The 23,698-nt window shown below is 39.7% G+C and overlaps 1 protein-coding gene and 2 pseudogenes across 3 annotated transcripts in view; all 3 read right to left on the reverse strand.

Moving 5' to 3' along the window:
- Positions 1–2,905: 2,905 nt before the first annotated feature.
- LOC143886331 (small ribosomal subunit protein mL103 (rPPR7) pseudogene) lies at positions 2,906–4,602 on the reverse strand (annotated as a pseudogene).
- A 4,134-nt stretch (positions 4,603–8,736) lies between these two features.
- Positions 8,737–10,449, reverse strand: LOC143886821 (small ribosomal subunit protein mL103 (rPPR7) pseudogene; annotated as a pseudogene).
- A 1,563-nt stretch (positions 10,450–12,012) lies between these two features.
- PRP40C (pre-mRNA-processing protein 40C) overlaps positions 12,013–23,698 on the reverse strand; it is a 34,822-nt gene continuing 23,136 nt past the window's right edge. For 2 of the 3 annotated variants that reach the window (XM_077390956.1, XM_077390957.1), the window contains exons 14-17: positions 15,633–15,776; positions 15,381–15,527; positions 13,109–13,231; positions 12,013–12,619 (exon numbers count right to left, since the gene is read on the reverse strand). In XM_077390956.1, coding sequence (XP_077247071.1) covers positions 12,275–12,619; positions 13,109–13,231; positions 15,381–15,527; positions 15,633–15,776 — 759 coding nt within the window. In that variant the 3' untranslated portion in view covers positions 12,013–12,274. The remainder of the gene's footprint in view (positions 12,620–13,108; positions 13,232–15,380; positions 15,528–15,632; positions 15,777–23,698) is intronic. The other variant, XM_077390958.1, reaches the window with a different exon arrangement.

Raw genomic sequence — 23,698 nt, forward strand, 5'->3', positions numbered from 1 at the left:
ACCGAAATAACCAAAATTTGGTAACCGGAATAATTTCAGTTACCAAATTTCGGCAACCGAAACCGAATCGAAACAAAACCGGAAAAAAATTCGGTTATTCGGTTATAACTGAATAACCGAATTGTGGGAGAAAAAGAGGGAAAAAAGCAAAATCTTGGTTTGGATCGGAGGGCTGTAACCACTGAGTTCTCCGGACTGCTAATATGAGAAGTGGCCAAAGTGGGCCTGTTACCTGCTCACTTTCTGCTTTAGCGGTCTTGATGTACCCATATATCCTCATCCGGATTGTTTATTATTATTACCACGGGTATGTTCACGAATATAGCCATGGTGGCTGCATCAAGATGATCTACCAAATCAACGGTCTTGATCACACTTAAAACAATGTATATGTGATCAGACCTATTCATCCAAATGGGAACCAGAAACGTGACCATAAGTCCATAACAATTTAGATTCCCTTCATCAGTAACCCTTCTTTTAGGATTCCACTAATAAAAAGATAAACCATTGAATTTTGTAGTTCTTTACCGCATGGAATGCTCATGCCCAAGTTAGTTGTCCCACGATTCTCAGCAAGATCAATGGTCAGATGGCATTACCATGACGATAAGTTTTCGATCACACAAAAGCTAATGAAAAATCTCTTCAGAAGAAGATATGAGCTATCACAAGCAACAACAGCGAGGGCAAGCAGAAATAGCAACATTTCCATCTAGAAGACAAGCCGACCGAGCATAACAAGAAAATTTCAGAAAAGTTCGGATATCAATTAAGACCAAAAACTACCCTTACCAAAACAGGCCATTGGAGAAAACAGAACACATGAGAATTCCAACTAAATTCAGATGCCTCGCAGGAAGCAGATGGCTCGAGCATTGGCGTTATCATCAGACAGGAGCGAGGAAACCCCTACCGGTTATACTCCCTAGAGGTTGACAGATATGAAATCTACACTCTTGAACTAAAGGCAGTGCAAGAAGGGCTTAAGCTGGCCAAATGATTGGGAATTACAAACATTTGGGTAGAATCAGACTCTCTATTCGCAGTCAACGTGCTAAACGGCAAATGCAAATACCATGGAAGCAGACCCCACTCATTCTTGATATAGCAGAGTCCCTCAGTTTTTTCAAATTTGAGTGCATGCCATGTATGGAGGGAGGCGAATTCAGCCGCTGACTTCCTCTCCAAGCAGAATTGCCCGTGCAAATTCTCTCCATGGACAAAGAAGGAAATTTTTTTAACAGATTGTAATCTATTCACACCCACTGCCCTTTCCTCTTTTTTTTGTTCAAGATCATAGAAACTCTAACCTATGCAACAGCGACCACTATAAAAATAGAAGAAAAGGTTGGAATCTCTGGAATGGATGATGTTTTATAATGGAACTCCTAATCAACCTTGCCATAAGGATAAACCGAACAAGCACTCATTGTCCTTATTCTACAACCCAATTCTACATCGTCTTCTTCCCTGCCTATGTCTAGGATTCCTCTGCAAGTTAAAAACCCAATTGTACAAAGACCCTTCCACTCACAACTAATATTTCTATGAAACCAGCAATTACCGAGGGCCGATGGAGCAAGAGCTTCTGATTCTGAGAAACCCAATCTTGATGGTTTTCTGGACATACTCTCCCAAACTAATCACCCACTTCTACAAAGACCCCTTCCTCTCCCAACTAATATTACTAACAAACACAGTGATACTAGAGGGCAATGAAGCAAGAACTACCAATTCTGAGAAACCCCATCTTGATGGTTTTCTCAAATTACTCTCCCTGACTAATCATTTTTCCATTGAAGAAGACACTATGGCATTTCTCGAAGGGTTAGGCGTCCAACCCACGAGAGGTTTGGTTTAGGCCATGTTGTGGGAGCTAAAGAATGACAGGAAATTGGTCTTTCTAGCTTTCATAACATGGTTGCATGGAAACTTAGTAAACTGCATGAAACAAGATTGCAGCAAGGACACTCCAGCTCAAGGGTTGGCAAAGACAGATAGCTTGATTCTATTCAAAGAAACAACGTATAAATGCTCAGTGGGTTGACAAAGACAGATAGTTCCATTCTGCTCAAAGAATAGAAGACAGCACACAGAATAGGAGCACTAGATATAAAACTGAGAAATTACACGATGATTTCCATGTCAGAATTCCTCATACAGATCAACTAGCTAAGACTCCTTTACTCAGTGTTTTCCATTTTCTTTTCATGAGGTAAGACTGTGCTTCAAACCACGGCTTTGAGTGGAGTTTCAGAGGCCCATAGCACTAGATTATAGTTCTTGTTGTTGATGTTCAAAAAGAGAGAATCGCACAAAGGACTATGTTAAACAGATACTTAAGAATTAGATATAAAAAGAACAAAATGACACATGGGATCATATTAAACGGATACTTAAAAATTAGGTAGCAGAAGAACAAAATGGAATATCATTAAAGAAAGAAACAAAGAACGGAATGGCAAAAGGGATCATATAAAACTGATACTTAAAAATTAGATACCATCAGAACAGAATACAAATGATCTTGGCCACCCACAGATTAGTATGGGGACTAAAAAGGCCACGGTCTGTGCTTCAAGAACCAGTGGAACCAAGTTTCTATCCAATTTAAATATAGAATAAACTCCAAAAAAGGACACCGCCTTTGGGAGAAACTTACAGTTGTATCTTTTGCTAGACTTCATGTTTTAGACAAGAAAATGTGTGCATTGACGAATATACAATTTATGCAGCAGATGTTAGTACATGTCCAAAAGAAATTATTGTGGCAGAACTCCGTACTCATTTAACCAACAGAAGCCAAAAATACGCATGACAAGAAATAAATTGGTTTAGTTGAGTCATATAAGAAGCTTGGATTGAGAATAAAATTCAGCGAGTCTTAAAACGAAATATCTCACAAAGACAAACAAAGAAAGCTGAAATGAGAATTTCGAATTTCCCTACCGCTTTAAGGACTTCACTTGGAGCATCAAATTCCAGGTTCCATAGCACATCACCATATTCCATTTATGAAATACTTCCGCCAACAAAATGAGTTAACAATATCTTTATTCATCTAGCTCAAGCTTTAGTTATCTAATGCTTAGGCTTCATTAACCATACAAACAGAAAATTTTCAAGCTTCTAAGCACTATGACTCATGAAAAGCATACACATCCTAAAGATACCATTCTCATTGAAACACAAAAATCCTCGCTTCTACGAACTAAGATTCATGAAACAGCTTAGCAATGAAAATCAAATGCTAAGCAGCCACAGAAGCAGGCCCACCATCTTTGTTCAAACCAAGATCCATCTCAACTTTCTTCCAAACGTTTAAAAAACTAACGGGAAACTTCTTCTTCACCTCCCCGATCAATCCTTTCGCCTCCTCCAATTTAGATTCTTTCGCCAATGCCTCGACTAAATTTTTCATTGTTCCAACATCTGGAATCTTATTACTCTTGATACTCTCCTTAGCAACCTTCAAACACTTATCCAAATCCCCATTCTTACATAAATAATGAACAAGAGTCCTAAATGTCCTAGCATTTGGTTGGCACCCATTTTTCCTCATTTCATTATAAACTTTCTTAGCATCCTCAATCCTACTCTTCTCACAATAACACTTCATCAGGTAATTATAACTAATCGTATCAGGTTTTAACCCTAATGACGCCATTTCATCGATCAATTTCAGTACTTCCTCAGGTTTTTTCTTATGGGCATGCATTATCCTAACATTATAAGCCGCAACATCAGGCGAACACCCATTTTCACCCATCTCATTCCAGATTTTCTCAGCTTCTTTAACTTTCCCCATCTTATATAAAGCATCCAAAATAGTAGTATAAGTAACCCCAGTAATCTCAATCTCTTTCTCTCTCATTTCCTTCAGAATCGAAATCGCAACCTCTGGAGAACCTGTCTCGCAGAGCGATTTTACCATGATACCATACGAAAATTTATTGGGCAAAATGTTAAACTTTTTGGGAATTTCATAAAACAGTTTAGGTACCTGATCAAATTTCTTAGATTGATTACAGGCAGTGAGAAGGGCATTGAAGGAGATGACTGTGCGAGGCGTGCCGAGATCTTCTATCTGATCGAAGGTTCGGATCGCGTGATCGAGCATTCCGGATCTCCCGTAGGAGATAATTAGGGTTGAGAGGAAGGATTCTTCGGTGATTTTAGGGTTTTTTTTCAGGGATTCGATTAGGGTTTCGATGGTGGAGAAGCTTTTAGATTTGGCGAGACGATTGACGGTGAGTTCGAGGGCGTAACGGGAAGAGTAGGATCGGTCTGAGATTGAGGAGAAGAGAGTGAGGATTTTTTCAGGGTCGGATTCGGTCCGGATCTTGGAGAGGGTTTGAGGGAAAGAGATTGGAGGAGGAGATTGAGAGGTAGTGGAGAAAAGGCGGATGTGGCGGAGAAGATTGTGGCGAGAGGTGGAAGAGAAGAGAGCCATTTTTTACTAGGGTTTTGGGGAGAGATGAAAATTTTTAGAGTTTTGGAGGAGATGAAAGTGAAAGTTTTTAGGGTTTTGGGGAGAGATGAAATTTTTTAGGGTTTTGGAGGAGATGAAAGTGAAAGTTTTTAGGGTTTTGGGAGGGGAGGAAAAGAGGATTTGAAGGGTTTAAGGACACTAGGAGAGGAGTTTTGCTTTGGGATTATGACGGAATTGGGTTTTCATTAAAATGAAAGGGGCGTTTAGCCTTGACACGTGGCCAAGGATGGAGGAGAGGAGTGAGGAGCTGGAAGGAATAGAAATATTTGTTTTAAATGACAAAAATAGCCCAATAGGGGTTATTTTTCAAATGCATGTGAATTCTCTTTGTAGAAGCTAAACGGAGTATCGCCGGCATAGTTACCAAAACGTGATTCCATAAAACGGGACGGCAAAAAGTCGAGTATAATATCGTGTTGGTTAAAAACAAAGTAGTAAAAAAATGGGAACACAAAAAAAAAAACACTTTTAAAATTGAGAAAAGGGTTGCTGCGCTCGAGCGCAGCTTCACTCAAGCACAGAAACAGAGGGGTGGAGCCATTGGGAGGGGGTGATCCTAACCATTCATTTGGAAGGCCCCATCATAGATGGCGGGCCTACAAAAAATCAGCTCCATTGGATCACCAATGGGTGTCTATTTGTGGGGCAAAAACTGGACAGATTCGTGGAATCTGTCCATTTTTTGCCCCACAAATGGACACCCTAAGGTGATCCGATGGAGCTGATTTTTAGTGGACACCCTACCCATGCAAGGGCCCATCAAATGAATGCTTTGGATCCCACCCAAAATGTGGCCCCATCCTGTTTCTGTGCTCGAGCGTAGCTGCGCTCGAGCGCAGCAACTCTATCATCTTTAAAATTTTGTAATTTACAAAATATATTAGTTATAGAGTCGGAAAGTTGGCCAAAAAAACATGTTAAGTATGTTTACTGTAAATATTTTAAAGAGAGTTCTAAACGACAAACCATTAAAACGAGTTTTAATCGGTATTTTCCTGTAAAAAGAGGCCAGCTAGGTCTTGGTCCGGCACCCATTTGATTTTTCTTTTCTTTTCTTTTCACGCAAGCCCAATCAAATTTTATCTCGCATTGTATCATATCTTTGTTGTATCTCTTTCTTCGACCTTCTCATTCTCTTTTAATGAAATTATTTTACCTATAAAAAAAAAGTATGAGGTTACGAGAGAAAATAATGTTATCAAAGATTTGTCCGCCTTCAATGAATGCCGATTAAGAACAACAAGCTTCCTCAGGAGAATCCAAAGGCGATTAGCGAAGCGTTTAGAAATTACTCAACTGGTTTGTAATTAATTCTCAAGAGAAGAAAGCTTTGTAGAAATCACCATTAAAGCTATGAGGTCCAAGAGATTTCCCTCAATAGGTTTTTAAAACAGCTTCATCAATTTCATTCTTGGTAATAGGCCGAGAGAGTACGACTTCATCGGAAAAACAGCTCATCTTCAACCGTGGGAGTAAGTCATAGATACAGTGGAATTTTTCTAGAAATTAATCCCATAAATAAAGGGTTTTTTTGTCTTTTTTTCATCATTTTTATTGCAAAAACATAATTTTGTTTTCAAAGTCTTTGCCTGGCTTTGTTTGGTTGCCTCCCCTGGGTGGAAAGTAAAGAAAGGAAGGACAGATTTTGCTTCCCTCTTTTCGTAATTTCAAAACCCTGTGAAATTTCTTTTAAATGGATTTTGTTTGAGAGTAATCATAAACCGAAGGGCACCCTTGCAAAAGGGGAGAAGATTTTATCACCCCACCCCAGCGCGGGGATTATGCGCACCCCTTTTATTTAACGTGATTTGACGTCAGATAGCATTACAATCTGCCCACAATTCCATTAAAGGGGGGCCGCATAATCCCGCGCTGCGGTTGGGTAAGTTTTTTTTTCTTTTTTTTTCTTTTTTTTTTGAATTATTACAATGGGTGAATAGCAGGGCTCGAAAATCACAAGAAAATTGCTGGGAGTGGCAAACGAAGACAAGGTTAGTAACCATTATATCAAAGGGAAAATACCCATTCATAGAGAAAATAAATTACTTAGATCGGAAGCTTTAACTTAGAATCCAGAGCAAAGACATGAGGAATGGGAGAACAACGACCCTCCATTCAACTCTACATTAACGAATAGAGTCTTCTATTCAACACCCATTGCCCTTTCCCCTTTCTATGTTCAAAAGAATAAAATCATAGAAACTGGCCTATACAACAGCTATGACTATAAAAATAGAAGAAAAGGTTGTAATCTCTACAATGGATGATGCTTGATAATGGAACTATTAAAAATAATATATTGTGTGATCAAATCATAAGCAGGTGAATCAAGAAATTAAACGAAAGAAGAGATCCAGATAAATACAAATACCTCTATGGCTTTTGATCCTTTGACAAAAATGATTTCACGATCTTGGGGTGGGATCTTGGGGTGGTTCCGATCGACTGCAGAATGAAGAACAAACTAGGACGGCCTTCTACTCTCTCCACTTCCTTATGTGTATTCCAATGGGAAGAAAAAAAACCTTACGTGTGAGAGGAGGGACAGTCCCGTATTTATAATAACTCAAAAGGAAACCCTAGAGTCCACCCATTACGGACTCTTGTTCCTCAAATAAGACTACAAACCTTATTGGGCATACAACGGGCCCACATATCCATTTCAAAAAACAAAACAGGCCCACAGATATTATTAAAACCACTACCATACCCCTTCCAGCATGAGCACATGTGGCTAATGTGTTCCCGACTCAAAACCTTATTGATCACTAACCGCATAATAGCCGATCTGGATTACTCTTTATTGCACTCAAACATTCTCTACAAACTGGTTTTACAAAAGCCAGAAAATGTTCTATGCAAGTCCATAAAACCCTTACAAGAAGTCCTTATAAACCTTTTTTTTGGTAGATAAACTCCTTACAAACCTTAGCATTCAAAAAAAAATTCCTTATAAAACTTGCCATAGGATAAAAAGAGCAAGCTCTCATTCTCCATCCTCATATTCGACATCCAACTTCTTCGTATTCTTCCCTACATATATCTAGGATTCCTCTAAGAGTTAAAAAACCCACTTCTACAGAGATCTTTCCTATCCTGACTAATATTACGAAACCAGCGACAATCTTGATGCTTTTCTCTAAGTACTCTCCCAAACCAATCACACACTTCTACAAAGACCCCTTCCTCTCCCAACTGATATTAGTAACAGACACAGCGATTCTCGAGGGAAATGGAGCAAGAGCTTCCAATTCTGAGCAACCCCATCTTGATGGTTGTCTCGAATTACTTTCCCAAACTAATCAATTTCCCATGGAAGAAGACCCTGTGGCCTTTCTCAAAGGATTTGGCGTCCAACCCATGTGACGTTTGGCACGCGCCATGTTGTGGGAACTAAGGAATGATAGGAAATTGGTCTTTTTAGCTTTCATAACATGGTTGTATGGAAACTTAGTAAACTTTCATGGAACAAGATTGCAGCAAGGAGACTCCAGCTCAAGGGTTGGCAAAGACAGATAGCTCGATTCTATTCAAAGAAGCAACACATACATGCTCAGTGGGTTGACAAAGACAGGTAGCTCCCTTCTGCTCAAAGAATAGAAGACAGCACACGGAGTAGGAGCACTTGACATAAAACTAAGAAATTACACCATTATCTCCATGCCAGAATTCGTCATACAGACCAACTAGCCAAGACTCTTTTACTCGTTGTCTTTCATTTTCTTTTCATAAGGTACGGCTGTGCTTCAAAACACGTCCGTTGAGTGGAGTTCATGAGGTCCATGGCACCAGATTATAGTTGTTGTTGTCAACGTCCAAAAATAGAGAAGGGCACAAGGGACTAAGCTAAACGGATACTTGAAAATTAAATACAAAAAGAATAAAATGGCACCAGAGACCATATTAAATGGATACTTCAAAATTAGATAGCAGAAGAACAAAATGGCGTGTCATACAAAAAAAGAACAGAGTGACACAAATGATCTCGGCCGCCCACTGTATAGTGTGGGGACTCAAGAGGCCAAGGTCTAGAAGTCCAAAAACAGACACCGCCTCTGGGGGGAACTCACATTCATATATTTTGCTAGACTTCATGTTTGAGTCAGGAAAAAGTGTGCACTGATGAATATACACTTTGTGCAGCAGATGTTAGTTCATTTCCAAAAGAGATTAAGTGGCAAAAAGCCATTATAATTTAACGGACAGAAGCCAAAAACATCCATGCGAAGAAATAAACCAGCTTAGCTAAGTCACATCAGAATCTTGGACTGAGAATAAAATTCTACGAGTCTTAAAATCAAATATCCATATCAATTTCATTGCAAAGACTTTTTTTACCATTCAAAAAAAAAAAATCATTGCGAAGACAAACAAAGAAGCTGAAATGGTAATTTCAATTCTCTGTATCTCTTTGATGGTGTCACTTGGAGCATCAAATACAAGGTTCCAATGCACATCTAAATCCATCATATTCCATCAAGGGAATACTTCATCCAACACAATGAGTTAACAATATATTTATTCAACTAGCTCGAGCTGAAGTTATCTTTAAAATTTTCCGACTTCTACGCACCAGGACCCATGAAAAGGATACACATCCCAAACATACCATTCTCATTCAAACCAAAAATTCCCAGTCTCTAATAACTAAGATTCATGAAACTGCTGAGCAATGAAAATCCAATGCTAAACAACCACAAGAGCAGACCCACCATCCTTGTTCAAACCAAGGTCCACTGCAAAACATTTAAAAAACTAACAGGGACCTTGTTCTTCATCTCCCCAATCAATCCTTTCGCCTCATCCAATTTTGATTCTTTCACCAATGCCTCAACCAAATTCGTCATTGTTCCAACATCTGGAATCTTATTACTCTTGATACTCTTCTTAGCAACCTTCAAACACTTATCCAACTCCCCATTCTTACATAGATAAAGAACAAGAGTCCTAAATGTCCTAGCATTCGGCTCGCACCCATTATTCCTTAGACATTACAAACCTTCATAGCATCCTCAATGTCACCCTTCTCACAATAACACTTCATCAGGTAATTATAACTAATTGTATCAGGCTTTAACCCTAATGACAACATTTCATCGATCAATTTTGGTACTTCCTAAGGTTTTTTCTTATGGGTATGCATTATCCTAACATTATAAGCCGCAACATCCGAACACCCATTTTCACCCATCTCATTCCAAATTTTCTCAGCTTCTTTCACCTTCCTCTTCTTATATAAAGCATTCAAAATAGTCGTATAGGTAACCCCAGTAACCTCAATCTCTTTCTCTCTCATTTCCTTGGGAATCGAAATTGCGGCCTCTGGAGAACCCGACTCACAGAACGCTTTTACCAAGATACCATACGAAAATTTATGGGGCAAAATGTTAAATTTTTGGGGAATTTCATAAAACAGTTTAGGTACCTGATCGAATTTCTTAGATTGGTTACAGGCAGTGAGAAGGGCATTGAAGGAGATGACTGCGCGAGGCGTGCAGAGATCGTCCATCTGATCGAAGGTTCGGATCGCATGATCGAGCATTCCAAATCTCCCGTAGGAGAGAATTAGGGTTGAGATGAAGGAGTCTTCGGTGATTTTAGGGTGTTTTTTTTGGGATTCGATTAGGGTTTCGATTGTGGAGAAGCTTTTGAATTTGGCGAGGCGTTTGACGGTGAGCTCGATGAGGGTGTCGTGTTCGGATCGGAACTGGGATGGAGGAGAAGAGAGAGAGAATTTTTTTCAGGGTCGGGTTCGGCTAGGATATTGGAGAGTCTCTGACGGAAGGAGATTTGAGGAGCAGATTGAGAGGTAGTGGAGAAAAGACGGATGTTACGGAGAAGGATATGGCGAGAGGTGGAAGAAAAGAGAGCCATTTCTTTCTTACTAGGGTTTTAGAGGAGATGAAAGTTCTTTGTGTTTTGGAGGAGATGAAAGTTTTTAGGCCCCACTTGGCTGATATTATAAATTAGTTGAGATATTTCTTATTTTAAGAATTGCTTTCCACACGTTTAGTTTGCTTCGGAGTCTTATAGTAGATTAGGATCTGATCCTTGTCTCGAAGTGGATCAATAGGCTGATCTTCCCTCTAACTCTAAGAAGATCAAATCTGTTACGAGCCCATTTAGGTTTGTAACATAAATGAAAGTTTGTATGAATTGGGATGAGAGGAAAAGAGGATTTGAAGGGTTCAAGGGGACTTGGAGAGGAGTTTTGCTTTGAGATTGAGACGGAGTTGCGTTTTCATTAAAAAGAGAGGGTATTTACCCGTGACATGTGGCGAAGGAAGGGAGAGGAGAAGGATGGGAGAGGAGGACTGGAGGGGTGACGAGCTTGAAGGAATAATTCTGGGGTTAATTTTCAAGTGCACGGGAATGCCGTGTTATGGTGGCGGAAGAGAGTCCGGCTGTTAGAACCAGATTTCCTATTTTGCTGATTGATTTGCTGATTGAAGAAGAGTCCGGCTGTTAGAACCAGATTTCCTATTTTGCTGATTTATTCTTCAATTTCACAATTAGTGCAGTTGGCAAATTGAGGTCGAGTTTTCTCGAATTAACTCATTGGAGGCCTGTTTTTCTCATCCACTATCATCTTCTTCATTATTTTATGTTTAATAGAACAGTGTTCTATCACGAGCTAGTAGCTGACAAGTGGAAAAGAAGGCCAGCTAGCCACAGGAAGTTTTATTTTCCTTTTTTATTTATTGTGCTAAGTCCGAATTCGGAGAACCCCGATTATCGAATTTGTCTACCTTTGATGAGTACATGGACAATACAGAGCTGATTAGGAAAGCATTTGGAAATCACTCAATTGGCTTGTTGTAATAAATTCTCAAGCTAAAGAAAGCTTTGTAGAAACGCCATTGAACCCATTGTTCGAAGAGATATGCTTTGATTGGTTTTTAACACAGCTTCATCAATTTCATTCTTGACAGAGGTATGCTAAACTGAAGGACGCCCTTGCAAAAATGGGCTGAAAGGGCGCCCCAAAGGGCACCCCAGCCCCCATGACTTGCAGCCAATGGGGGCGCCCTTTCAACCCATTCTTGCAAGGGTGCCCCTCAGTTTAGAATTCCCTTTCTTGATGCTATTGGCAGAGAGAGGAGGGGCAACTTCAGAGGAAGAGAACTCGGCTTGAACCGCTTGAGTAAACCATAGATACAATGACATCTTTCTAGAAATTAACTGTATAAGAGGAATGCTAAACTCAAGGACGCCCATGCAAACTCAGATTAAAGGGCGCCCCCGTCACCGAAGTGCAATATGATTTTTGAAAGGAAGCCCCTGAGTGTCGCATTCCTCATCGCATAAATAAGGTTTTGTTTTAGTTCATCAATTTCAATGGCAAAACATATTTTCGTTTGTACCTTTTGGCTTTGGTTGGTTGCCTCCCCTGGGTGGGAAGGAAGTAAGGACAGATTTTACATGCTTTTTCTCATAATTCTATTTCTAACCCCTGTAATGTCTTTTTAGAGGAATGATAAAGTGAAGGGTGCTATAGCAAAAACAAGCCCCAAGGGTGCCATAAAAAATATCAAAAGCTTTAAATCCATAAATATAATTCATACATATCTCACCTCTTTTAGTGAAGTAGGTCACCTTCTCCCTGGTAGAAACATTTTTCACTGATCAATTCCTCTCTTTAACAGAAAGTACAATGAAGATAACACCAAAATTGCCTCCTAATTTGTAGAAAGTGGGGAGCTCAGAGGGAAACAAATCTAATACTTTTTGGAAGCATAATGATGAAGAAAAAGAAAATACAATGTCTCACCTGAGAAGTTATCTCCAGCCGTGGCTTCTCTTGGGCGGTGGAGACCGGCTTCTCCTCGGCAATGGAGACCTCCTCATAGTATCAGCAGAGACTTTGCTTCTAAACTCTGTGGTCGGCTTCTCTTCCTTTGGTTCAGAAGTTGGGTTTAGCCTTCGCTGAATTTCTTCTACATGTCTTCGCCAGAGAGATTCCCTCTCCTTCCTTGGCATTTTTGAATACCTCGAGTCGGGTTTTAAGAGGTTTTTTGCCGTAGACCAAGAAGTAAGAGCAGTCTTTCCATCGTCCATCGCTTGGCCAGCGGCTTCAGCAGTAATAACCTCTGCTAGCAGGGCTCGAAAATCACGGGTACATCGCTGGGAGTGGCAAAAGCTAACAGGGTTAGTGACATTTTTCGTTATTCACATGAAAATAAGTATCTAAAAAGGGCAATGGAATGTTAGAACCAGGCGTGGTGTCTCGGATAAGTAAATGGACTCGGTACAATTTTAGTAATAGACAATGGGTAACATTTTTTTTTTTTTGAATGATTACAATGAGCAACTTCTAACATCTAAACATAACACTTATTTGATGGGTAGCATCCTCCACAAGCATCTACGAGTTGAGAAGATGAGCTCATCATTGATACTAAGAGAGTTCTATTTAGTTCTAGATCGTTATTTTGATGAGGACATGAGACATCCAGCCAGGATTTCGAATATATCAGTGCAAATTGAAGAGCCAGCATAAAGGACTAAAGTGATAAGAGTTATTGTCAAAATATCATTCAACCAGTGTGACAACAGAACCAGAAGTTAATATGCTTGAGACCATAGATTAGAAAAGAATAGAATAAAAATTACCTCATGTAATATCTTTACATGCTCCCTGAAGAGCTTTTCTGTATCAGCACTGTCAAGGTCAGAGTTTGAGGCACGCCCCTGAGGATCCTTCTCCAGCTTAGGCTTGGATTCAGTCCAAGATGCCTAGGGAAGTTAATGACAACGTCAATTAAAATTGCTAACACTATTTATTAAGTTCGAAATAATCAGTTTTATTATAGTCAGCTGATCAAAAAAGTTTGTAAGGTATGCTCCATTATGCAAGGCCAGGCGTGGCTAGAGGCCATTATATATATATATATATATATATATATATATATATATATATATATATATATATATATATATATATATATGAGGAAAGTGTTGGTGAGCTTAAGCGCCCAATCACATTGGGGCCTACTGTGTTAGGATGATCCAAAGCATTCATTTGAAAGGCCCTTACATAGATGGGGTGTGTACCAAAAATCAGCTCCATAGGATCATCCTAACCCATCCATTTGTGGAGGTCAAAATGGACAGACATTATTTGTCCACAAATCTGCCCATTTTTGTCCTCCACAAATGGAGGGGTTAGGATGATCCTATGGAGCTGATTTTTGGTACACACTCTATCTATGATAGGGCCTTGCAAATGAATGGTTTGGATCACCACAGAAAATGTGGGACCCATGTGATTGTGGTGCTTAAGCTCACCATAAGTTTGGTGAGCGGGGCGCTTAAGCTCACCAACACTTTCCTCCCTCTCTCTCTCTCTCTCTCTCTCTCTCTCTCTCTATATATATATATATATATATATATATATATATATATATATATATATGAGGAAAGTGAAGCTACACCGCCGGTGTAGCTAACTTAGTTACACCGCCGGCTTAAAATACAATGGGGCGCACATTGTTTTGGTGATCCAAAGAATTCATTTGATTGGCCCTCACATAGATAGAGTGTCCACCAAAAATCAGCTCCATAGGATCATCCCAACCCTACGATTTGTGGAGGCAAAAATGAACGTGTAAAAACCTTCACAAATTTGTCCATTTTTGCCTCCACAGTTTGAAGGGTTGGGATGATCCTATGGAGCTGATTTTTGGTGGACACCCTATCTATGTGAGGGTCAATCAAATGAATGGTTTGGATCACCACAACAATGTGGGCCCATTGTATTTAAGCCGGCGGTGTAGCTTCACTTTCCTCTATATATATATATATAGGGGAAAGTGATTGTGAGCGGCCCCTCATATAAGCTTATATGAGGTGACCGCTAAAAACATGATGGGCCCACATTTTTTGGGGTGATCCGAACCGGTCATTTGATAGGCCCTGGCATAGATAAGAGGTGCCCAAAAAATCAGCTCCATAGGATCATCCCAACCCTTCGTACTGTGGAGATGAAAGAGGGGAAAATGGACGGATAAGTGGGCAAATTTATACCCGCCCATTTTCCCCTCTTTCACCTCCACAGTTTGAAGGGTTGGGATGATCCTATGGAGCTGATTTTTTGGGCACCCCCTATCTATGTCAGGGCCTATCAAATGACCAGTTCGGATCACCCAAAAAATGTGGGCCCACCATGTTTTTAGCGGTCACCTCATATAAGCTTATATGAGGGGCCGCTCACAATCACTTTCCCCATATATATATATATATATATATATATATATATATATATATATATAGGAAAAGGATTGTACGCTCGACCGTACCTAAGGTTAGGTACGGTAGAGTGCCAAATCACATGGGTCCCACATTTTTGTTGGTCATCTAAACCATTCATTTGCAAGGCCCCATCATAGATAGGGTGCATACCAAAAATCAGCTCCATAGGATCATCCTAACCCATCCATTTGTGGAGGTCAAAATGGACAGACACTGTTTGTCCACAAATCTGCCCATTTTGCCCTCCAGTTTTGGAGGGGTTAGGATGATTCAATGGTGCTGATTTTTGGTACACACCCTATCTATGATGGGGCCTTGCAAATGAATGGTTTAGATGACCAACAAAAATGTGGGACCCATGTGATTTGGCACTCTACCGTACCTAACCTTAGGTACGGTCGAGCGTACAATCCTTTTCCTCATATATATATATATATATATATATATATATATATATATTTTATTATTTTTAAAATAAACTTTAAGCCAATGAGCTACACCCATACGGGTTAAAAACTGAACTACTAAATTATAATGGCTAGAGGCCATTATAATTGAAGATATGCAACCAAATGGCAATCATTTCTGACGTCAACAGCGCCAATGAACTATTAGATCTTGTGTAACAAACAACCTTAGGGTCTTTAATTGTTTCCACCAATAGAGCCTGATATGAAGATACTGCCTCCTTTCTGCGAACTTTCAACCGTACTCTCTCCATTTCTTGTTCTTCTCTTTCTTTTCGTTTGCGCATTTCTCGCTCCCTTTCTTTTAATTTTTCCTAATAATAAATACAAGCATAAACAAATAATGAATGCTTCCTATATAAATACATATACTAAAGCAATAACATCATTCCACTAGTACAAGACAATTTAATTTTTACCTGCTCCTCCCTTTTTGCTTTTACAGCTCGCTCAGCTTCCTCTTCTGCCGCTTTCAATTCAGATATATACTCATTAAACAAAACCTCCCTATCTTCATGCTTAACAGATTTGTATCTTGGATCATTCCGCAGGCTATCTTTTACCTAAAACAACACCAAAAGTTGCACATGTCCATTAAAACAGGAAAGGAAATTTGGAGTGATATAGAAACCTTTGAACGATAGTAAATCACTAAATCCACATGTTTGTGTGCACATCAGAGTAAGATAATCAACCAAAATGAATGTGTGCTCATGCAAATCTTATTCCAGTGAGACTTTGAACCAATGTGGAATAATAATAGAACATGGGTACTTCAGTACAACTAAATGCATGACTGTGGTTCAAATAATTAATTGATCAAGTGATTGGGATAAAGTAAGGAGACTGTATGAAACAAAAAAAAAATAACACGAAGAAAAAAGGATCCAACGTTCCTGCACCACTGAAAAGAGAAAAGATAAGCAAGACTCAGTTTTCTCTCCAATTCAAAATGCCTTAGGGTTCTCCACCCATCGAATATGTGATTCTAAAAGATGGGGAACTGAAAACCAAGTCCAATTGGAGAATCACAAACAAGCTTTGCAACTGTACAGGACCAGTGGCAAATACGAAAGCAGATTTGTTGCCAAGAGGAGTGGGTATGCGGAATCTAGTTATGAAGTATAAATAACCTATTAATGAGGAGGGTGTCTTTGTTGTTGTATCTTTTCTGTTTTTCTATCCATGATGATCATCTTGATCAAATCTCAAATCTCTTGTATGTGTCCATGTTTGAACAAGAGGTTTCTTGGTGCAAACTTAGGGTCTGCAAGTCAAGTCTGGGAACTATGGAGCATTAAACAGTTTACTAATTTCGATAGGGCCGCAAATATACACTCCCATTCAGTTAAACATAACATTATAGTCATTCGTGACAAGAGTTGTCATAAGAACTCAAAGCTAATCAGTTCATTCATCAATAGGAATATAATCAATCCAAGTAGGCTCCATACATTAGACCCATGAAAGAAAATCAAACAAACTATAAAAGAAATCAGATCTCAAATGTATATAGCATAAATAACAGATCCAAAAAATAGATCAATGGATCAGATCAATACCTAATGGTCACAAAGGTGATGGTAATAGGTAATTAAATTGAGGTCGGGAAGAGATGATTTTTTATTTTTTTTATTTTGAAGAGGTAGCCAAATTTATTAAGAAAAACAAAAAAGACCGAGATGGTCCATACAAGGAAGAGAAAATGACGAACATAAGCAATTACAAGCAAGGAGAATCAAGGAGGAAGAGAGTGACACTCCCACTTTTACAAGGTTATCTGCCACATCATTGGTGGAGCAGCGCACATGATAAAAAGCAACAGTGGAGGATCTCACCAAATCAAACATTTCATCAAGCAAGCTGTCAAATCTCCACGGTGGCTTTCGAAGACCATTCACCCATCAAATCACATTTAATGAATCCCCTTCCACCACGACATTGTCAATGCCATCTCTTGCCAAGAGCCTCAAGCCTTGATGCTTACACCCGCCTCAGCTTCCGCAGAATCACCTACTCCTATAGGACCCACAAAAGCCCATAGAACCTCCCAGACTCCTTTCTCAAAACTCCCCCAATCCCAGCTGGGCCTGGATTCCCTAAGCTAGATCCATCAAAATTGAGTTTCACAAAGCCAGGCTCAGGGGGATCCAATGTTGAACAATTTTCTGCTTAACCCCCACACTACCACAAAACTTATTCTACCTTTCCTGCAGGTCATAGGCAGAAACAAACATAAAGCAAGGAAGAGATTTGACCCACGAAATCGTTAATGCAATAACTTTGATAAAGAGGCAAGCTGAGTTTTTAGAGATCCCTTTAAATACTCTGGCATTTCTTTCCTTCCATATCACCCAGATCGTAGCTAAGAAACAAACATTCCAAAAAAAATTTCCTTTTCCCTCCCACGGCGCTGCTGACCAGCCTAGAAGCAAGTCCAAGAGATATGGGATCGGTTATAGAAAGAGGGGAAAGGTTATGAAATATAGGGAGGAAAAGAAAGGGGAAGGGGCTCAAGGGCAAGGGGGAAATATAGAGGGGAGAGTGGTGTGTCACGCCTCATGCCTTGATCATCCTCAAGCGGGTGGTATCTTAGAGAGAAGGGGGGGGGGGCGTGCGAGAGAGAGAGAGAGAGAGAATGTTGCCAAATTATAACTTCACAACACCGCAACAAAAAAGAAGCTACTATGAAAGAAACTAAAGGGGCTCACTTTGCAATTCGCAAGCAAGTGGATCATCAGAACTCATCAAAGCAAGTTAAATCGACAATTTGACTTGAACCACTTTCCATTCTCCTGTTGCAATTTGTGAAATACTCACTAGTCTATAGATGAATTGTGCAGTTGAACTATTTCCATCCATATGGTAGATTGTATCCTCTAGACACCCCATTTTGACCGAGCCCTATCCCCTTGTTTTACCCGAGGCATCCTCCTGTATGATAAAAGAGTAGTCGTAATGCATCAATGAGCGCGGGGGGGGGGGGGGGGGGGGGGGGGTTCAAACAGTGCAAAAGCAGGGGGCAAAAATGTCATTTCCTTTTACATATAGCCATCAGACTAGGTGTGAAAAAGGGGATGGGTTATCTAAATTAGGGTGGCCCAAAGAAAAAAGAAGATATATTACTCTATCTCGCTTAAAGTAAAAGGGGGTGCATCAATTGTATAGGGGCTGTCCATGGAGAAAAGGATGTCAAGCATGTCACTTCCCATATAAACCCATTCGAACTAGGGTTTCAAAGAGAGGATTTATTTTTTCTTCTCCCAACAGAGAGCTGATTTTGGGCAGCCATCACTAGGGAAAGGAGAGAACGAGAGGTAGAGAGATTAAGAGAGAGGGGAGCTTGGCCCTAAACTCGCCTTCTTCAGCCCCATTTTGCAGCCATCAAGAGAGAGAGAGAGAAAGGAGAGCCGCCATCTTCATCTTCTCCGGCCGGAATCCGGCAGGCCCATCCCATTCCTGCCGGCCATTGTACTACACCCACCCCATCTCACCTCTTCTTCCACTTCCCTTGCATCAACCCCCTTTTCAATCGATCCCAAAACCCAGTCACCCAAACCCTTATCCATTGATTCCGGCAATTTTGCCGGAATCCGACCAAACCACCACGGAATCCGACCAACCCACCTTCATACCCATTTCATTTCCACCATCTCCTTCTACCCCAACTCCTTTTCCCCAGCAAGATCCATTGATTCCGTCCATTTCCTTCTCTCCGATCATCGCTTCTTTTCCGGCAAAATCCAAGGATCCAATCATCGCCGTCTCGGGATCTAAATCTGTCCAAGTTTCTGCAATTCTGGTATGAAAAAAAAAATAGCATCGATTTCCATGCTTTCAGGCATTTTCTTTATCCATCTTCTGTTTTCCAATGAATTGTGCGATTGTTTTTCTTCATTTTTAATCTCTTCTCTTATTGGATGATACCTGGTTCATGAGTAATGATTTTAGCTTGATTTTGTTTCTTTAACTTTAATCCCTGAACTATATTGCGCTAGCTGATTTTGAATCTTAGTATGAGTCCATGTTTCAGCCCTGCTAGCACAAATTCAGCTCATGTTTTGGCATAAGTTCAGCCCATTTTCTGCATAAGTTTAACCCGCGACTCTGCCCTGTTTTTGGCACAGTTCAGCTCAATGATTCAGCCCTGTTTTGGCATGATTTAGTTCATTAATGCAGCCCTTGTCTTGCATAATTTAGTCCACATCGTAGCTTTGTTTTGGCACAGTTCAGCTCAATGATTCTGTCTTTTTTTTAGCACATTTTTGTTCATCAGTTCAGTTCTTACCTTGCTTTGTTATGTGCAGCCCCCACTTCATTTGATAGTAGCAGCCCTTCATCTCATTTGATAGCAGCAGCCCTTATACCCTTGATTTTGAAAGTCTAAACCTTGATAATGGCGATGCCCATAGCAGCCCCACCCTGTTTTCTTTCAATTTTTGCTTATGAGTTGGTGATGTTTCTATTAATTCTAGATGAATTTTGTGAGAATCTTTTTTAGGAGTGGTAAGGACCCTTGATTATTAATGTTGGCATTGTTTCTTATAATGGGACAACACAAGCTTAGCTTATCTAATCGTTTGTCCCTAACAATTTTTAACCAAACTTCGTTTGAACATTGGGTTAAAATGCATGCCTCAACATGTGGCTATGATATTAGCATCATCCCTGTTTCCATGTTTGCTTGAGTGTCATTTTGTTCATACAATGAAAGTGAATGTTTCTTTTATTTTAAACTTTGTATGCTTAGAAAATACCCTTAAATGCTTGCTGTCCAGCCCGTTGTTTTTTTATTTTTAGATTTCTTAAGCTCAAAATTATCAAAAATAAAAACATCAAGATTGTAGATCTCGTCGAGCCGGTCAGCTCAACATCTGGCGGCCCAAATTTGGCCAAAAGACGAGAGAATTATGCCCGTTTAAAATTTTCAGTCCACAATGCTGTTTTTGTTCTAGTTTTTTTAGAAATTATCGTGTCGAATAACTTTTGGGCTGCTTCTGGTCGGAATTGTTCGAAACTGCCAACTGGAAAAGTGTTTGTTATAATATTTCCTAAAACTGTCTTATTGAGCAAATTTTTCATAAATGTTTTTTAATATGTCAAAAACTACTTACAAGCTTCAGTTTTTCTGAAAAAACTGTCATTTCTGCAATAGCAGCTTGTTGGCCATTTTTAGGCTATTTCATATCTATTTTGTCCGAAGCCATAGAAGGGAAGAATGTTCTTCACAAGATTTTCTAATACTTTGTCTTTGAGCGAAGTTTTCCAGAAACAATGTTTTAAGTGTCAAAACTGAGCCCGAACTTTCGATTAAAACACTAATATGTCTTTTAATGGCGATGGATCTGAAGAGGCCATTTTCCGGCCACTTCTGGCCAGATCCAAACGAAGTGGCCAATTGAGAGAATGTCTCTTATGCTGAGATCTACAATTTTGATTAGTAGGTTTTTTTATGGTTTTGATGTTTGAGGGGTCCAAAAGTCAGTGCAAAGTTGCATTTTTCACACTATGTCATAACTGTGCCATTTCTTGAAAACCACCGACAACTTGAGCTCTATTCAATTTTAATGATTGTTTTGGATGTTTTGAGCTTGGTAGCAAGTTTTAAATCATATATTGAATCATTTCCATGAATTGTTTGGCATTTTTTACCAGTTTTTGTGAAAATTACATGTTGGGTGGAAATTTCACCTTTTCTTTTCTTTTTAAATTGTTTTGAGCCTATATTGATTTTAATGCTTGTATTGGGATATGATGAGCATGCTAGCAAGTCACAAATCATGTATTGATCAATTTTCAAGATTTACTTTATATTTTAGAGCCTTATTTGCAAAAATTGCATGTTGTGTAGAGTGCTTTCAATATTTTTTTTTTATGCTAAATGAATGGAACCCGTGCTACATGTCAACCTAGACATCTAAACTTCTAGGATCACTTCTAAATCATGTCTAGACCTTCCAATTTCCATAAGTCTCATTTTAGGGGACGCACTTTGTCTCGTTAGGATGTTTACCTTTTTTAGGAGACATGCTCTGTCTCAATAGAAGTTTTTTCTTTTTAGGAGACCACCTTGGTCTCATCAGAGGGTTAACCCATATGAAGTATACCTTGCCTCATATATAGAACCCTCGTTTACGTCATTTGTGTCTAGGAGACAACCCTTGTCTCATGTAGTGAGTTTCTCCTTTAGGAGGCTTACCTAGCCTCATGTTAGAGTGGCCTCCTCTTTTAGAGCGGGTCTTTGACTTGGTAGTGTTATTAGAGAGTCTCTGACTCATTTGGACTCCTTCTCTAGTGTTATTAGTTAGGAGTTTTTCCATTAAAGACTAACTCAGTCATATAGAGCCTTCCCTGCTTGGGATCTTAGATTGTTTTCTCTGTTCTTCGAACGCTAGCTTTCTTGTTTTGGATCGTCTCTTTGAAGCATTAGTTGCTTGTTCGAGGTTTCCCCTTTTGCTTTAGGGCTTTGCCCTAGTTTGTGGTTACTTGAGTGTTCCCTTTAAGATTGAAAAACATTTAAAGATCCTAAAATATTGAAGAATTTTAAAATCGAAAAAAAAAAAAAAAACATTAAAAATTTAAAATATCAAAAACATTTGAAAACATCAAAAACATTAAAAAAAAATCTGAAGTGTTGTGTTTTTAGGAGTAGTTTGGAAAGTTCATTTCGAACTACGTTGGCTTGATCCTCTTCCACGAGGTACGTAGCGCAGCTCGGGATCCATGTCCCAAGTCCAGCTAAACTTTGTAAATAAATATGCTTTAACCTTTTTTTCTTTAAAACCGTGTTTTCAAAAAGCTCTTCCTCTAGAGTTAGGAGTTTCTCCTAAATAGAGAGTTTCTTTTAGAGTTAGGGGGTTTGTCTTTGATTTGTTGTGTGCTTGTGTGTGTTTGTTTTAGAATTAGGGGTTTGTCCTAGAGTTATAGGAGCGCCTCCGTCCGGTCAGTTGGCGATCCACATCGCCGACTGATGACTAGAATAGGATGCGTTAGTCCACCCTTTGTTTTTCTTAGGGCATACAGCCTAGTTACACGTAGGTTGTAGGAACCACCTTAGGGCTAACCTGTATTTAGTTAAGGCATATATGGTGTCCTAAAAGTCACAATTCACTGAAATCTAAATGATCGCTCAAGAATCTTTAAGAACTAGTCCGGTCTTTTAGGTCGAGTATAGGATAGAGGTCTAGGTGGCTTAGGCATCCTAGCTTAAAATAAGCGCGAAGAACTACGTTGCTCTGATTCTCGTGGAGGCAGGGATAAGTAGGCTTCTTTGGATGAACATCAGACTATCCAAGGACTCAGGCTAAATCGTTTAGAGTCTTAGGATTTGTTGTGTTGTTATATTGTATATTTTGTTGTGTTTTCTTACTTTCTTATGCAGACCTATACCTTTAGCTGTAGCATGTATGTGTTTGTTCACCAGAACTTAGACACCAGTTAGGCATGTCACTCATAACCTAGTTGTCATTAGGTGACACATCTTTTATTTTATTTTGTGTGTGCTTATTATTTTATCCCCTAGTCATGCATGATTAGGTAGACGTCTTCCCGGGGATATTTTGTTCCCATTTCACATGATTTTGCCCAAAATTCTTTGGAGTTAATAAAAATGGCATAAGAGACCAAGTGCTTGCACTCGGACGAATTGGGGGTGCTCTTCGGACCTTCTCCATTCGTAATCAGGCACGAGCCCATATATATTTCTGGTTATCCATTGCACAGAGGATTTGATTTTGGGGTTCCATGGCCTGTCCATGGATGGCGACTCTGAGTTATCTTAGATGCGTCTTGGTTTTGAGCTTTGGCTCCGGATCAAGAGGTATATCTTTCTTTTTATATCGCCACTCGTGCTATGCTATGAGGGTGGCAACCGTTTCGAGAGTTCCTTGGCAGAGCTCTCCTTTTCACGTGGATGATCCAGAGGCAGTTGGGGGACTCGTTTCCTCAGCATCGTTCTCAGGATCGGGGTCCACATATCCATGTGATACTCACTTATAAACAAGCATACACACTCATGGGCATAGACAATAGAAGCTTTTTTTTATTGGCAATGAGTAAGGGTGTCAATTTTGGCTCGGGCTCGGAAGCTCGCTTGAGCTCGGCTCGGAAAAAGCTAGGCTCGAGCTCGGCTCGAATCCTTAACGAGCCGAGCCGAGCCGGCTGGCCAGGCTCGTTAAGCTTAACGAGCTCGAGCTCGGCTCGTTAACGATTTAATATATTTAAATATATATATATATATATATATATATATATATATACACTAAAAGGGTTGTCCAGGGAGTGAAAGGGGGAGGCAAAATATGTCACTTCTTTTTTGGAACCCCATTTGTTACTTGGACCACCCCCCGTAGTGTAAAAAGAGTGGTCAAATTACACTAGATAGGGCTGTCCAGGGAAGATGACGGGTGTGAAACTGTGAATATATCATTGCCCTTAATATAACCCGAGCTCGAAAAGGGTCGCGAGCCACTCGCGAGCCTGGCCG

This window comes from Tasmannia lanceolata, unplaced genomic scaffold (genome assembly GCF_043159265.1).
Source record: "Tasmannia lanceolata isolate RefF3 unplaced genomic scaffold, GAP_Taslan_0.1 ptg000011l, whole genome shotgun sequence".
Lineage (NCBI taxonomy): Eukaryota > Viridiplantae > Streptophyta > Magnoliopsida > Canellales > Winteraceae > Tasmannia > Tasmannia lanceolata.